At 39.4% G+C, this 16566-nt stretch overlaps 2 protein-coding genes across 2 annotated transcripts; both read right to left on the bottom strand.

Annotated features, from left to right (window-relative positions):
* Positions 1–54: 54 nt before the first annotated feature.
* Positions 55–4407, bottom strand: pcmtd2a (protein-L-isoaspartate (D-aspartate) O-methyltransferase domain containing 2a). The gene is made up of 6 exons (XM_079478028.1): positions 4109–4407; positions 2895–3208; positions 2515–2617; positions 2238–2409; positions 2032–2155; positions 55–1785 (listed from the first exon to the last, which is right to left on the bottom strand). The coding sequence occupies exons 2-6, from the start codon at positions 3199–3201 to the stop codon at positions 1358–1360; spliced, it is 1134 nt and encodes a 377-aa protein (XP_079334154.1). The 5' UTR covers positions 3202–3208; positions 4109–4407; the 3' UTR covers positions 55–1357.
* Positions 4408–4741: 334 nt separating this feature from the next.
* On the bottom strand, positions 4742–15812 carry myt1a (myelin transcription factor 1a). Its single transcript, XM_079477559.1, has 23 exons — positions 15763–15812; positions 13452–13543; positions 12954–13008; positions 12816–12846; positions 12675–12737; positions 12337–12572; positions 11286–12224; positions 11016–11150; positions 10817–10907; positions 10608–10727; positions 10303–10517; positions 9726–9916; positions 9377–9604; positions 9126–9283; positions 8947–9009; positions 8417–8485; positions 7995–8057; positions 7455–7538; positions 7077–7298; positions 6738–6829; positions 6516–6619; positions 6259–6402; positions 4742–6106 (listed from the first exon to the last, which is right to left on the bottom strand). Exons 3-23 carry the CDS (start codon positions 13006–13008, stop codon positions 5963–5965), a joined length of 3447 nt encoding a protein of 1148 aa, XP_079333685.1. The 5' UTR covers positions 13452–13543; positions 15763–15812; the 3' UTR covers positions 4742–5962.
* Positions 15813–16566: the final 754 nt, after the last annotated feature.

Here is a 16566-nt window from a genome sequence, read left to right as displayed (position 1 = left end):
AAAACATTGTCACTGATAAAACATCAGTTTGTTAACATGTTAAAAAGATTTTAACTTGAAGGAACTTGTACTTAAACTGAAATATCAAAACCCATTACTAAAATAACTGAGTTTGACATAAAAGCATTTCAAATAACTAAACTGTTTTTTACGTCTAGCGTGTAGTGCATCATTGAACAAAGTGCACGTCAATGCAAAAACATAATTAGGAACACCAAAACTACATGCGTTTAATAAAAGAATCTGTCCACTGCAGTGACCTATGCATGAAACGATTAAACTGGCAAAACAGTCTGGATATAATTCCTGAAATCCATTTTACACTGTTTGATAGACCAAACACTTTTATATTTGCGCAATACAAGTGTAATAAATCACCCAAATGTATTTATTTTTACAAATTCATACGCCAGAAGAACATAATTAGCTATAATAGCTTGTATTCAACATATTGAAAGTTTTACTTTACATAAACTATTAATACAGGGAGACTTACATTTTGATTTAAACATGAACAAGTGATTGTTATAGTACGTCTTTATGAAAACAGAAACCAGTAGGTGTGTAACGTTGCGGTTATGATTTAGTAAATTATTAGCCATCTTTGTTTAATTTTTGTCCTTCAGTGTTTATTTTAAGTCACTCACCACAACTGACATGATTCAAGGATAATTCTTAGTACTACTGACTCACAAAACTTAATGAGGCTGATCCACCTGGAATAATATTGGATATGTATCTTGATCAAATAGTAATAGACCAAATGGGTGCACTATACTAGTGTAAGTGACCAATACAGTACATAACCTAAAACAAAATTGAATGTTAAAGGAACATTTCACCCAAAATAACAGTTCTGTCTTCGTTTACTCACCCTCAAGTTGTTCCAAATCTGTATACATTTCTTTATTCTGATGAACACAGAGAAAGATATTTTGAAGAATGCTTGTACACAACAGTTCATGGCAACCATTGACTTCAAAAAATCACAATGGTTCTCAAAAGTGCCCCAGAACTGTTTCCTTTCCTACATTCTTCAAAATATCTTCTTTTGTGTTCAACATAAAGAAATGTATAAAGCAAATTTTACTACTATAGTAGTCCATGGTGGCCAAGAACTGTTTGATTACAAGCATTCATCCTCTCTGTTTATCAGAAAAAGAAATGTATCCAGATTTCGAGCAACTTGAGAGCGAGTAAATGAAGACAAAAAAAAATTCTGTTCATTTAAGGGAACCTTGTAATGGAAAATTTGATGATTTAATTTTTCAAGACAGTGGTTGACAAAAAATCATGGGTTTAACAGTGACTGTGCAAGGGATCTGTGGAAACTTAACATGACTCTGGGAAATGTGGTCTACTTCTCTCTGTAGTAAAGAAGATACATCTTGAGAGGCTCTGGCAGGGGTAGGCTGAGAATCCTAGCCCTCAAGATGTTTACAGGAGTCTCTATCACCAAAACACTACCCTCCTCTCTCCTGACATTCTCCTCTTTCTCCTCTTGTTCACACCTTCCCATGCAGTCTTCGTCTTCATCGTCTTCATTGACTGTTGCTGACTGGTTGTTGTTGTTATCCATGGGTCCGGGGATCAGACGACTCATGAATAAATAACTGTTGGTCAGCAGAGCTGTATCTCGGTGCTCTCGTTTATGTTTCAGGTGATGTCTTCTCTTGGATCCAGTTCTCCTGGGTAGGGGCAGGGATCCAGAACCAGATTTCTTCAGGATGTGCCGGATTTTTATACGAGCCAAATCCTGGAGACTCCGCACCTCAAACATGGTAGCTGGGAAATATGAAAAAACATGGTATGTATTTGACTACATTCTAGCAAATGCACTAATTAAAAATAATTATTACTATATACTCTACAGTGGGGTCCACAAGACCACAAACTTTTATTTTTATTTTCCGATGTTTTTAACATTTAAGGTAAAAAGATGAGTGAATTACATTTTGCATCATGGATTTACAATGTGGTTTAAGACTTTTGGACCCAATGTATGCAAAGACAACATATTACATAACTTACGCAAGGACACTGGTCTAGCTTTGCCATTTTCTCTGTGTTTTGGGAGCACAAGTGGTGCAAAGGACACAGCAATAATCTTTCTCGTTTCCCATGTGTTATATCCAGTCCGAGTAATTTTAGTGAGCTGAAACATGAGAAATGTAAATACAAAACATTTCTGACTTTGATAAGCTGAGATGCATTGTACAATCAGTTGGATTGGTCACCTTTTCCTCCAGGGGCAGTACCAAGATACCCCCAATTTTCAACATCTTCTTCATATAATCCTCTTGTTCCTTCTGGACTCCTGCGCCACAGTAAACCCTGTCGTACTGCTTACTTTCAGGGGCAATCTCAAGACAGTTACCCATCACAAAGGAAGGTTCACAGAACTCAAACCTAGAATCAAAATATCTCCTTAAGCAATGTTTCGATAACAAAACAGATAAATCCGTTTTCACATGAAATGAACAACCTAAACTAGGGAGTAATCTTAACACTCACCTGTCAAAACTCTCATTTGTCTTGATAAAGAAGTCCAGTTTCTGATAAGCATACTCTATAACATCTTCATGCAATTCAACACCATGATTTACACCAAATGGCCCTGATAATGAGACATAACATGTTCAGCCCTTAATTTATGTTACTGCAACAACAAACTTACAACAATATGTGTGCTAATATGTTCCAGAAAGTGAAAGTAATAGAATATTTGAAGGCTCTATCTGTCCTGGCCTACCTATCAAGTCCTCTTGACCCTTTCTGAGACACATTACAGATTTTGTGTTTTTTGAATGGTGAATGCATGGCATTACTTGATCACAGGTTAGCAATTAAAACCACAAGAGCAAACTCAGTTTCTTGATGGTTTATTCACTGACCTAGTATAAGTCCCACCATGGTGCTGAGATAGCCGGTGCCACTGCCGAGGTTGAGAAATGACAGGCCCGGCTGTAGGTCTAGGGCCTCCATTACTTCAGAGTAGATACAAGGTGCAGAGAGGTGGATGTTGCCATGTCTCCATGCCAGATCCTTGTAGGCGCTGTCACTGAACTCTTCCAGATAGTAATCGGCACGATCAATAGCCCTGAAGGCATGTTCGACCAATTCAGAGCGAATGTATTGTGCCTCCTTCAGGTTGTCAATCAGCTCGTCGTTGTCCTCCCCAGCACTGACCGCCCCTCCCATTTTAGCCCTTTTTGGAAGAAAACATACATTGAGGAATTGAACCTACATTGGGGGCATTCTAACGCCCTAAAACATTGAATGCAGGATATGTTATCTTAGAAATAACATTCACATTATGAGCCCCTTAAATATGTAATTGCATAAACAGTTGTCGATGTGAATCTTACACATTAGTTTGAACCAGATGATGTCAAAGTCCAAATCTTACAAACTTTGTAACAAACTTTCAGTGAAACTTGTGCTATATTTCATAACATATCATATTTTATAGATTTCATATTTGTTGTCTATGTTCTGTTTTTTTCACATTTGTTATGTAATGCAATGACATGGATTCATTTGTGGGGTCAAAAAAAGTGTGATTTTTGTGTTGTCGGACGGTGGCGCTGTGCTACTTTGCTGTAAACATTAAGCTTCCCCGGAGACGCTGTGGCAAAAACTGCAGATGTGAGGAACATTTTCACCAATCACCATGCGCTCAAATGCAGCCGTGCCGTTTGACAACAAACCCATAGATGCGTTCGAGGTCATGCCGCGGCGCGCAGACAGATAGCGGTATGACTTCAAAATACCGCGAGAGCAACGCGGAAGCGCACGGCTCGCGATTTACTCTCGCGGTACTTTGATGTCAAACGTCGATCGTTTTGCGGAGTTCCGCACAGACAAATACATCTATTATTGTACACAACCATGTTTGTGTTGAACACCCAGGACATTTCCCAAATGCGGTGAAGTACATTCAAGAGAAATCAAATTATTTAATACACTTGTCGTTCGAGACTAAACGTTAGGCTCGTTGGTATCAAAACACCTATTAATGAATTACAGTTACCCATATTACCATGCGAGAATTTAACTCCGTGAAAACAAACACGACTCGGTCCAAATGATATGTTGTTTGTCTTACCTGCAAAGGAAAATAGTGAAAATGGAGGCAAAGACAGGAGAAATAGGAATGGAGGCTATGGGTTTTACACGTAAACGCCTCGACGACTGTACAGTCGACCAAGCGAAATCGATCAACTAAAACAGAGACTGTGGTCTGTTAACTCTGTCCATTTAGTCAGTGTCCTCCTCTTGTTTCTTAATCTCGGCTTCTGCCCATAAACGTTGAGCGCGAGCAGCGCTGGATGTAAACATTGCCCATCTGACTCTCTGACGTCACGCACACAAACCAGACCGGAAAATGGACAATATGTGCGTCCTGAATTGCACTTGCACGTGGATTTCGTAATATACATATGGTTATACACATAGCTTTTTTATTTAAAGGAAGCTACATGCACACACTAATAGTAAAGTCGAGCTTTTTATCAACGGTGTTGTACATCAATTCAAATGCAATTCTTAATATGTTTCAAGTAAATATTTGAAATTCTGAAATGAAGTAGAACATTGTCACTGTATATCAATTAGGTTTCACCCAGCTGGGGGAATGTTGGTTTCGATAAATATCAAGCAATTTCTAACAGGGACTGCAACCGTGTCAATGCAAATCTTTAACATAGTCAGCAGTGTTAAACATGACATACTCTTAGTTGTAGGTGATAGAATTCCCATTTATTTTATCAACAACATGGGCAAAGACTATCCATATGCAGCAACCACTAACACAGAGACATTTACAAAATAAATATGCAACAAGGTCTCCATTCAATTTGTTCTTAAATACTAAATAAATAACAATAAATACATCATATCTGTTCAACCCACTTCACTCTGGAGGGTGTCAAAATACTTTTATGGAAAACAGAACTCATTAAATAAAGGAGAATATTAAAAAACAATATAAAAATCGTTAGGTAGAAAATATTTGCACTTAAAAAAGAGATTATACATCTCTGTCTTTAAAATAAATAGTAAGGTTTATAAAACAATTTGCTGTTGATATTCTTAAAATATTGCCTCTTTCACAACACAGAAGGGCAATGTCTCTCCTCATTATAACCGTCTAAAAGCTGTGTATAGAATCTTGTCTTGTGAAATAAATTAAGTCCATAAATAGACACTGATCAATAAATAAACAAAATAAACCTTAACATGAATAAATAATAAATTAAATGTATATTTTAAGGACCAATTTAAATAGTCGTAGTAATAATAATAAATTACAATAATCACATGACGATGGAACTACAAACTATTCATGGAAGTGCAATCTATGTTCTCAAATACTATAAATATTACCAAATGGAACAAGAGCACATTTACACCAAATATGAGACAACATTATCATACAGGGTTCAAATGTAGCAGTGTCGCCACTTACTAATCATATTTTTGCAGAAGGAGGCCATTAATCATTAATTCACCTTCGGACAGTACACATAAAAACAATCTGGTACACACACTTACATACAGACTCACCCCACCCCCCACACACACAGACATACGACCAGAAAATCTCACGACTTATTGTTCACAGCAGCCTCCAATGCACTGAGAGACGTAGGAAAGGCAAATCAGTGTTGGTAATAGTTGCTCTATAAAACAGTACCAAATGGTTTACTCCAAAAATTCCCCCAAAAGAAGAAGAGCCAGCTTGGTTTAAGAGGCAAAGGATCATATCTCATCAAAATTGCTAAACAGCTTAATTTGGAATTGGATTTTGGTCCTTACATCTGAGTTCCACGGGTTCCTCTTTTTGGAAGGTGCCGTATAGAAGGTGCCGCATAGAAAACCTGAATGTCCTTAGATGGGATTTTAATGTTGTAGGTCTGGTTATGCAACCCACAGTGTCTTACAGTCGATGCTCCTCTGCTCACACCTCGATGCCTTTGACGGCCTGGTTGATGGACTCAAGTAGGGCTCGGTTCTCCGGGTTCTGATAGCACTCTTTATCGGTGAACATGTGGGTCAGTGTGTCCACGTAAGTGTCAAAATTCTGTTCGGTGATTGGTTCTTGCTGTAGTAAGCAATAAAATACAGTTTATTCATTTTTTCAATTACATTTGTCTCCTGAATATTTAGAAGGCTAGATTGAATTATTCATTTCAGAATGTACCATATTTGTGTAGGCTATAGTCATTACAACATAATTGGATGCAGCAGACTTACCATCTGTGGTAGACGGATGTTGGCAAGACTGCGGATGAGAGCCTGGCTCAGGCCTGACAGCTCCACGAACATAGCCTCATTCTTCTCTTCAATGACCTTGTTCTCCTCCTCCATGCTCTTGAGGTTCTTCTCCATGGATGAGATCTATAGAGAGATGAAAAAAAACATAATCAGGACATTCAAGAAGTCATGTTTAGTGGGCCTTCATTATCATGAACTGAATTGTATGTGAGTGGAATCATTTGCTAAAGGCAGACCTGTGTGTGTAGGTTGGCCATGTCTGCCTCCATTTCACAGTTTGATTCATTCAACTCATTGATCTCTTTGTTCAGCTGTTTAATGTCCTCATCATTGTCAAGAACTGAGGGGGATATAAACAAAACACACATTTATGAAGAGTACAGCACAAACATATTAGGGACTAAATGTAAGATATTTATATATATATATATATATATATATATATATATTGAGCTTACCATCACTTGCCCGGAATTTTTTGCTTATGTAGTCATCTCCTGGGAACCTTGCTCTCTTCTTGTTTGCCGAAGCTCGAGGGCAACCTGATAGACTGAAAACAGATTGTAAAAAAAGACTTGTTATTGTGAGCTTACATCATTCTGTAATAAGCCTCAGTCTTTTGCAACATTACAAAACAGAGACATTTATATAGTATTTCTTCTTGCAGTTCTGTTTCAAATCTAGGGAAAGTATTTTGCATGTCTGTATGCAAGTCTGATCAAAAAGGTGCTTTGTTGTCCTGGATTACAAATCATATCCTCTATTTTTCTGCTAATTTCACCAGACTCCATTTATACCTGCGATGAGTAAGGAAACTGCCATTGGCATGTCCTGAGCCATCACACCCTGGCGTGGGGCAGGTTGGGCCTTCACTTTTGAAAGCTTTCCAGGAGAATGGTGTGCCATTTAACATGCCCTCTTTCTGCCGGCGTGCTGCCAGCGGGCACCCATAGGCACTGCGGTGGGTGGCATATTTCCCACTGATATGCCCCAGACTATCACAACCTGGCACTGGGCACCTGTAGGGAGGTAAGTGATGAACTGGCAGTCAGTCTTATGTATAATGGTAAGTTATGAACTGGCAGTCAGTCTTTTGTATTATGTATGAATGTGGGATGTTTTTAGAGATAACTCAATGCTTTCTCTCTACAAAACATTTTTTTATCAAAACTTACTTTAGCAGCTCTGAATCTTCCTTGTCATCCTTAGTTGGGGTGGTTTTGATTCCGCCCTTCTTGGCACGTGGACATCCAGACAGACTAAAGAGACAAAAGAGAATATATGAAGTTTGATTTATATTATACAGTATAGGAGTTTTATAAAATGTGACATTTGATAGCTGGAAATTAGCTCACTCAAGTTTCCTGAACTGCATTTTGTTTTTAGAGAATATATTCAAAATTAAGTTTATTCTTACCCCATTATCAAAAACCTGTAGTTCTTTCCTCTTATTTTAAACAAATTTAAATGCATTTGGTGAGGTCTTTTAAAGCAAATACAGATTATATGCTAGTGGGGTAAGAAACATCAACTATTTAAATATTATAAAGTATTATCTTACACAACTCTCATGTAAATGTTTTATTGTTTTAAGGGTGTTATGCTATTTCTACTGAAAAACACGACAAAAATACTAATACATGGAATAATAGAGTCATCAGTTTGCAAAGAGGTGTGATGGGGAACATGTGATGCAAGACTTTTAATTACTGTACCTTCTATGGGAAGCATAGTTTCCAGTGATGTGGCCTGATCCATCACAACCTGGAGTAGGACATCTGGAGGTTCGACAAAAAGACAGGTTAGCATAAATATAATATTGCTTCAGAATGAAACCGTTCAAGTCTGAAATATCTAATCAAAGATTCAAGTTTAAGCATGAGTTCACTATTTTCTGTGTATCAGCTAGTTTGATGCAAATCTGGAACACAGTTCCTTGAAAAAGGGATTAACGCATAAGAACGCATAAGAATGCATAAGAGTGACCTGCAAAAATACAGTTGCAGTATCAAATAAGGACAATACTCGGTAAGCGGTGTTAAGTAATAACAGAAGTATTCAGTAGATTCAAGTAAAAGCAGTCAAGTGTGTAGTAAAGTGTGTTCAGGGCTCATTAGAGGAAACAGCATAGACATACTTGAGTTCAGCAGTGTGGGCAGCCATGAGGGTCCGAAGACTTTTATCAGCAAGGGGACAACCAGAGAGACTGAAGAGCAGTAGAAAAGCAGCAGGAAGAAAGAATCAAGGGAGAAAGAAGATTTAATTTAGGAATGAAAGAGGATACAAACTCTGATTTGTACAAAACAAATCAGAATGAGGAGTTAACATACAAACAGTAGAAAAAGAGACTTGTTTTTGTGTTGTGTTTTGTGTTTTCATTACGTATATGTTGTTTCAGCAGTGCATTTACTAGGATTAGAGTCATGGTCATGAATGATGTTAAATAGGCTAACAGAGGTTAATCGGACAGCACTTTTAAATAGTACATATGCTTAACATCATTCTACATGCAGAATGCACCAAGTGGTGCTTAATGGCCAATTGGTATTTATTTACTAGACGGAAGGAAATGTGTCTGGATTGAGAGAAATGAAAACAGAAGGAATAAAAGAAACGAGGAGTGGTGCAGGTCAACTTAAAAAAAACATGCTGTTGCATCGGCCATACCTGCGGTGAGATGCATAGTTCCCGGTAATATGCCCACTGCCATCACAACCCGGGGTGGGACATCTGGAAAAAGAGAAAAAAGACCATCACCTCACTGTGAAATATTTTTGCTCAAGGTCGTTGTTTAGTTATTTCTTTGAAAGGATTTATATGGTAATAGTTTGCTGGTGGACACTTACACCAAAATTTCTTTCTTGCAGTCTTTGGGCTGGAACTTGGCCTTGTAGCTGGAGGTAGTGACCTCACCAGGGTACTTCCTGTCCTCCATGCTCTCCTGAGTGGCATCATCATCATCTTCTCCCTCAGAAGAGGCATATGAGCGAATGGTGTACTCCACCTGAGAACAATAGAGCATCAAAACGTAAGGACTGTGACAGCCTAATTCAAAGACATACACCTTTCTCACTTAAAATAATTATGTAATATTTACCTCGTCTGGCTCCTCCTCTTCTTTTTGTCGGTTTGACTTGGTGTAGTCCAGAGGCCCCTCCCACTCTTCTTGTTTGTAGGTGTGGCTTGAGTGGGGCGAGGTGACACCGTGGTGTTGAGAAGATGACGACGAAGGTGAGGAGGGGTCTGGTGATATCACTCCTTCGTTTTTAGGTTTCTTCATGCTGAGGTCCAATGTGCCGTTCTCGTCGACCTCAATGTCCATCTCCTAGATTAAATCAACGAAAATGTAGCTATATGAAAACTGATCATTCTTGCTGCAAGATCAATTTTGGTAATCTTTGGAAGCTAGGCTAAATGGCCGGTACGTATATGAGAACGATACCCACCTTGTTGCCCTCTTCTGGCTCTCTGGTACTGAGGTTTTCTGGTCTCTCCCAGCATCGGGTGGACAGGTTGAGAATGGCAGTGGCAGCCATGTGAGCGGCTTCAGCATCGTGGGTATAGTCGTATCCGCTGGAGGTTGAAGAGGAGCTGCTTTTAGTGTATCCTCCTGATAGGCTGTGGCTTGGGGATGAGGCTTTGGGAAAATGTTTAGCTGTTAATAAAAATATGTCTTTCCACAAGCTACTTGTCCAAGCATACCACCATTTACTATGTATTTTTAATGTATGACTATGTGTGTTTCTTATATGTGTAAAGTTACATTAACTAATTCAGATATTATAAGCATCAAAGTAGACACGACAAAGCAGTCAAAAATGATACAATACAAATAGGTAATGTGTGTTTATCACTGTGAATTCTAGATTACATGATAGATTTCCAAATACAGTTCTTTTATTTAGAATACTGGAAAAATTATTTTATTGACACTACACAAAATCACTGCACAAAGAATACCGGAATATGAATTTGTATACAAAACAGTAACTGACCACATATATAAAGAATGAAGGTTCTTACATTTGAAGGCTTTAGGTGAGGTTTCGCTGGTGGGCATTTTGGGGGCAAGCATGCGCTTGCCGAATACCTGCACATCGAAGCTTGCATAGTCGAAAGACACCTTGGAATACTTCTCCAGCTCCTTGGCCAGGTTTGCCCGAGGAGTGGCTGGCATTGAATTGGGTCTGTAGCTGCCATATTGAGGGATCTCAAGCTGTTTCACAAAACACATCGGTCTGCAGAGAGAAAAATAAGACAGTGAAGATCCTCGTAATGATTGAGCAGTCATGTCTGTTTAAGTACTGAGGATCAAGCTAAAGACTCACCTGAGGACTCTGTCTGAGTTAGAACCTCCAGTGGATGGATCGCTGATGGAAGTCTGAGGCTGTGACTGCTTTTCATAGCTCTTTTGTTTCCCTAGGGCAGCAATGGGGCACCCGGACAGACTGAAAGAATGAAAGAGACAAACATTATGGTTTACAGAACACACTTTGAAGCTTCAAAGGCAAAGATAAAATAAGTGAAGAGGCCGTACCTGCGATGTGTGTTACGATTGCTGTTGACATGTCCCTGCCCTGTGCATCCAGGTGTTGGACACTTCAGTACGTTCTCATGCATTGCCAGGACTAGGGCCAAGATGAGACACATTAGTATAGTGGAATTAAAGCTTATGGTTAAATTTAAACACGGATACCAATACATGTCATAGAACAACAATGCAAAAAAATTCTTACTCTCTGGTGGTATTCGATCTTTGTGTGGGCACCCAGAAAGGCTGCGGTGGTGTGGGTACAGTCCAGTCACATGACCTGTCCCGTCACACCCTGGAGTGGGGCACTTGATTTCCTTCTTATCAGATCTAGATCCTTCTATGCTCAAGAAACCGATAGGAAACATAAAACCAATTGAGCTCCACTAGAATGCAATAATGTTCTATACATTAGGTTTGGGTCATTAAAAGTCAAAAAATGTATTACAAGTTAAGCACTTCTTATCACCTTTACCATAGTATCCCCTGCGTGCCGTGATGTCCATGCCTTTCCCCAAACTCCCCTCTGGGCTGTGGTACAGTTGCTGCTCAGGAGAGCAGCTCTCCTCGGAGCTGCGACCTATCTGCTCAGCTTTCAGTGCAATGGCCTGTTCCAGCAGTCCCAGGTTACCCCGTGTCATGTCGTACATCTCAGAGTCATCTGTGACATCTGACCTCTGTGACATGCTATCCAAGTCATCATCGTCTGCTTCATCTGGCTCTTCCTCTTCACCGTCATCTTCCTCCTCCTCTTCCTCCTCCTCTTCATCTCCATCAGACCCCAACTCGATAACTACAGTGGGCGAGTCTTTATCCGAAGTGTCGTCTCTCTCTTCTTCCTCATCCTCCTCGTCGTCTTCAGCAAGAGTGGTTCTCACGTGTGGTTCTAATTCCTGAGCTAAAGTGGTGACAGGGGCGATCAGGGAGTCAGAAGGAGCTACTTGGTTCTGTTCTTCCTCCTCCTCCTCTTCATCTCTTTCATCATCTTCACTCTCTCTCTCCTTCTCCTCAGTCTCTTTGGTCGGGACTTTGCCAAAGTCTCCACTGAAGTATTGGTGGTCCAAGTTGTTCTTTTGGCTGGAACATTGCGTTTCTTCTTCTCCCTCCTCCTCTTCTTCCTCCTCTTCTTCTTCCTCCTCTATTGTCTGCACAGTCTCATCGGTCTCTTTTAGCTGCTGTGTCACTCTTTCCTCTTCTGTAATCTCCTCTGCCTCCTCCTCTACCTCTTCCTCCCGAGCCTGAATATCAGTGGCAACCTGAAGCCCCTCTTCAGCTTCAGTGTCTACTGTGATTTGTTGAGTGGATGAGTCTTCAGTATTTTCCTGCTCCTTTTCACTTTCAATCTCTAGAATTGGACTTGAATCATCTCTGACTGGGGACTTCTTCTCTTCTGAATCTGCTTGCGAACTTTCAACTAAAGCAAACAAGGACGGATGTAAATTAAACGTTGGACACACACCATTCCTATAAAACTCTCATTGATAAAACAATGTATACATCTAATGGTTTAATGAGCGTAAACCCACCTGTCATTGCTTCTGATGTTAGTGTATTTTCTTTCGCATCAACTTCTTTATCGGCCGTATCCTCTTCTGACTCTGCACCTTCATCTTTCATTTCTGTTTCGCTGTTTGTGTCGCTTTCTGCATTGAACCCATCATCCATGGCTAGCTTAAGGGGGTTGGGCTTCTTTTTGGAAGCTGGTTGATTCTCCTCTGCCTCCTGGAGTTTTCTTTTCTTCGCTAATGGACAACCCAGTGCACTGGAAGGTAGAGAGAGATGAAAGATTAGGTGGAAATGTGTTAACTTTACTTTTATTGTTTTTTAGTTTTTGCTTCTATGAGAGACAGATATCACTACCAACCTTCTGTGTCGTGCATATTTTCCACTGACATGGCCTAAGCCGTCGCATCCTGCCGTAGGGCAGCTGTAAAACAAATTTGCTGATTAGCTTTATGTTTAGCAAAACTCATAAAATGTAAAACACTTCAGCTCATGATCTCACCTGAACTCTTGTCCGACGAGCTCAAGAGGAACTAAGTTATGGATAGAGATAAAAAGGCCACGTCAATAATTGTAATAGTACAGACAATTATAGTGTCAAATAAAGATTTTGATTCTAAGAATGTTCAGTGTGTCTCACCTCTGATGCCTTTTGAGCGAGTCCTTGTGCGCTTCTCATCTGCTTCTTGGCTCATCTGAGACACATACACAGGTGGTCAGACCTTTATAAAGCGCGATGTGTTTATTATGGATTATATATTTACACTCTATTATCCCTATATCAAAACAGTATAACTTCTCTTATCTTTGCATTTCAAATGACTTTCTGATAATAATTTAAACTCAGTTTTTAAGACGTGTGTGAAATGATACTCAGATCTGAGAAGGTCTAAATTCACAAAGTAGCACCGAATCCATTTCAATTCTTTGTAAGTGCTAAATTAATAATACACATCCAATCGAAATGCAACATTAGTGGGAAATTGAAATATAAGACAATGGCAAGGGAGAGAGAGAGAGGAGGAAAAGATACAGATCTGGGACTGATATCAAGACTAAGAGGGCAATGAAGAATTTGCAGCCGGTTTGTTCTTGAGTGTAATGACACAATAGATGTCCACACATAAAAATGTCATACTTTTATTTTCTTAATCCTCCTGTTCTCCCAGCTGCTGATTCTGTCCCCTCGTGTCCACCTCTGGTTCAGCAGCTGCCCCCTGAACTCATTCTCTGAGGGAAAGAATGTGAGAGATGAACGTAACAATTTCAATCCGATCATATTTAAGATAAAACAAGGAACCAACATAAAAAATGGACACATGCACAATGGAGCGTTAACACAGTCAAAGTTCAAGTATATGAAGGCAGGTGTAATTTGTTTAGCATTAGTGATACTGCCATGTGCAAAACATCATTGATGAAACATAAATGATTATGTAGTGTTATTATGTGATTTGCGTTTACTGATCTAACACATTGACCTAGAGAAAAGTAATACAGTTTATCATATTAGTGTGCTTTCAAACATCAAGCAAACCACGAATTGATGCTCGTGGAGCACTGGAGTCTCAAGAATATGATGCAAACAAATCTTCATTGGTGATGCAGACTCACAAACAAGTGTTGCATCATTTATTGTTATTACTTTTAGTTTTAACATTTCGGAAACAAACGTTGAATAGGCCCCTGAGGATGCATACACTTTGGCCACTATGGCCTTTCAACAGTCCATCACCGTTTGACACCGAGTCTGCGTGCCTTCATGGGCCTAGTGTCGATTATACATCCTGAGTGACGAGAGATCCGACCGCGACCCAGCTGTTTTATCACGGCGTCATTACATGTAGTGTGATTACGGTTTTAACTAGCACCTGGTGCTCAGCTACTTCGCACAAGCGCGCATACACACACGCGCGTAACAGAGCAGGGAATTCCCTTGAGAACCGCAACATTTGCAGCAGTTGCGGACGTGACGCACTACGCAACGCAAACCTTTATTATAGCTCAGTGTTGCGTATAAGGGAAGAAAAAAACGCATACAAATGTTTGACGTTTGATTCCCATGTATCTTTGAATTGACTCCCCGGAGTGAGCCACAAAAGAATAAACTAAACTATAAGGAATATGAATAATATTATAATAGTTGGATTTCTTTTGTCCCTGTCGGACCCTTTCCCTTTAAAACTGCTGCGCACAACCTCTTTCGAGTACACCACCACCACGCCTTTCAATTACTAGACAAACCTTTCGCATTTCTAACACTGTACACTATTAAAGGTACACGTTTAATTCTTCTAAAATATTAAGCAATACAAGAAATAAATGTTGGCAAGACTGATGGCCTCCGACTGACTATTTCTTAAGTTTCATGTAACTCATAGAGCAAAGCCAAAAGCACAGTTTGTTTCAAGTTCAACGGAGGTGTTTAAAAGCAATAAAGTCTGAAGTCCAAACCCACAGTTAGCTTAAATAGACTTATATATAATATGTAGTCTATACGAAGCTGAATTTAATATGCGATCATCAAATAGATATGTGCATTATGTAGGCCTAGCCTGAAGTAAACAGATGGTTCGCTGGCATTGTTTTGTTTCTCGTATAACACACACAATAGCATTTAAGAAAACAATTCGACAGTGGTACAAGCATATGCTACTTGACCGTTGCTGAAGGGTTTCTAATCACTATTTATCAGTCCCACAAAATACAATGCATAGAAGATATAGGCTTTGACTTACTATGAACAAACTTCCAATGAATAGGCCTGCCGTTATACTTCAACCGTATTATTTTAAACACGCACGCAAAGAAACGTGAGATGACTATAAGTGTACCTCCTTTTACCACGAAAGATGAGAAACAGAATTATTGTGTTATGTGAATACAGGCCCGTTTGAGTTAATAGGTTTTTACAAAAGGCATTGCAAACCTCACAATGTTTCGTGAAAGCGTATGTACACAATACATCTATGAACAACACAATTATTACACGCACCCAAAATTGAGACGAAATGTGAAAATGTAAACACCGTCAAAAAGCACTGCTTCTTTAAGAGATTACAAGCCCGGCGTCCATTTGGCGTCAAGAGTAAAGGACATCAAAACAGCAACCCTTATTTAAATACTGAATCTGACACACGCTTTCCATCGTCCAAAACATCATAAAAGAAACCATACCATAGGCAAACGTATCCCATTGACGATGCTTTTCAGGGAGAAACGAACGGCCTCTTGCTCTTTGTAGGCTCTGTCTGTTAACTTCGTTGTTGTACACCTCCCCTTCAAACAGAGTCGCTAAAAACCTCTAATAATTCGCGCAGGATCGGTCCCAAACCTCCTCATGTTGTAAGCAATGCGCGTATATCCTTCAATCGGCACGTAATGTTATCACAAATGTTGGCAAAATCATTTCTCCACACGGTTTGTCGGCGAAAACGATATTGACTTACCTTTCGCTCACAGGCCCATTGTCCACCCCTCCTCTACCCTGCGCTGTGACATCATCATCATCATAGTAAATCGTGTACAACACAAGATGGAGAGAGGGTCGCTGTTGACCCCCACCCACCCGATATGAAATACACACGCACACACACATTGTGGATTTTGACAAGGGGAAGTCATTTGACGCATAATTCAGTAGCTAAAATGCAAAGTTAGCAATGCATTTCTTGTCTAAAGTTAAAAATATATATGTACATATAAAGTTACGTTTTTAATATTGAGCTATTTATTAAATACAAACATGTATTAAATTTGAAACCATTTCGTTCTGGGTCGTGCCGAAAGTTCAGCACCCAAGACAGCGCTGTTTCAGTACCATGGACAAGAGCTCGGTCGGTGACGGTGAAATGCGCCGTCTGCAGCAAACACTGAGAAGTGTAACAATGAATGCACTGACCGAATAACACATCAAATAAGTTACACAACTCAAAACCAATTAACCTAATTTCAACATCAAAACAAGCTCGTTTTATTCCTTTTCATGAGATCAGATGTTATAAATCTGGCTATTGTTCGCTTTCAATAAACGAGAATATTCAGTAGGCTATGAATACCTTCCACACTGCATAACATGTAATTTGTGTATATTTCTTCTAGCATAATGATCTTGCTTTAAAAGCGTTGAACTACTTTCCATTATGATTTTAGAAGCATAACAACGTGACCTGTTTCTGGAAAAGATTAGATTTAGCATCCAACAATTTATTTGTTCTCGATAAACAGTTAAAAACGTTCATTTGTAGTCAAAG

Source organism: Barbatula barbatula, assembly GCF_947034865.1.
Source record: "Barbatula barbatula genome assembly, chromosome: 17".
Taxonomy (NCBI): Eukaryota; Metazoa; Chordata; class Actinopteri; order Cypriniformes; family Nemacheilidae; genus Barbatula; species Barbatula barbatula.
This window is presented reverse-complemented; position numbering and strand designations above follow the sequence as displayed.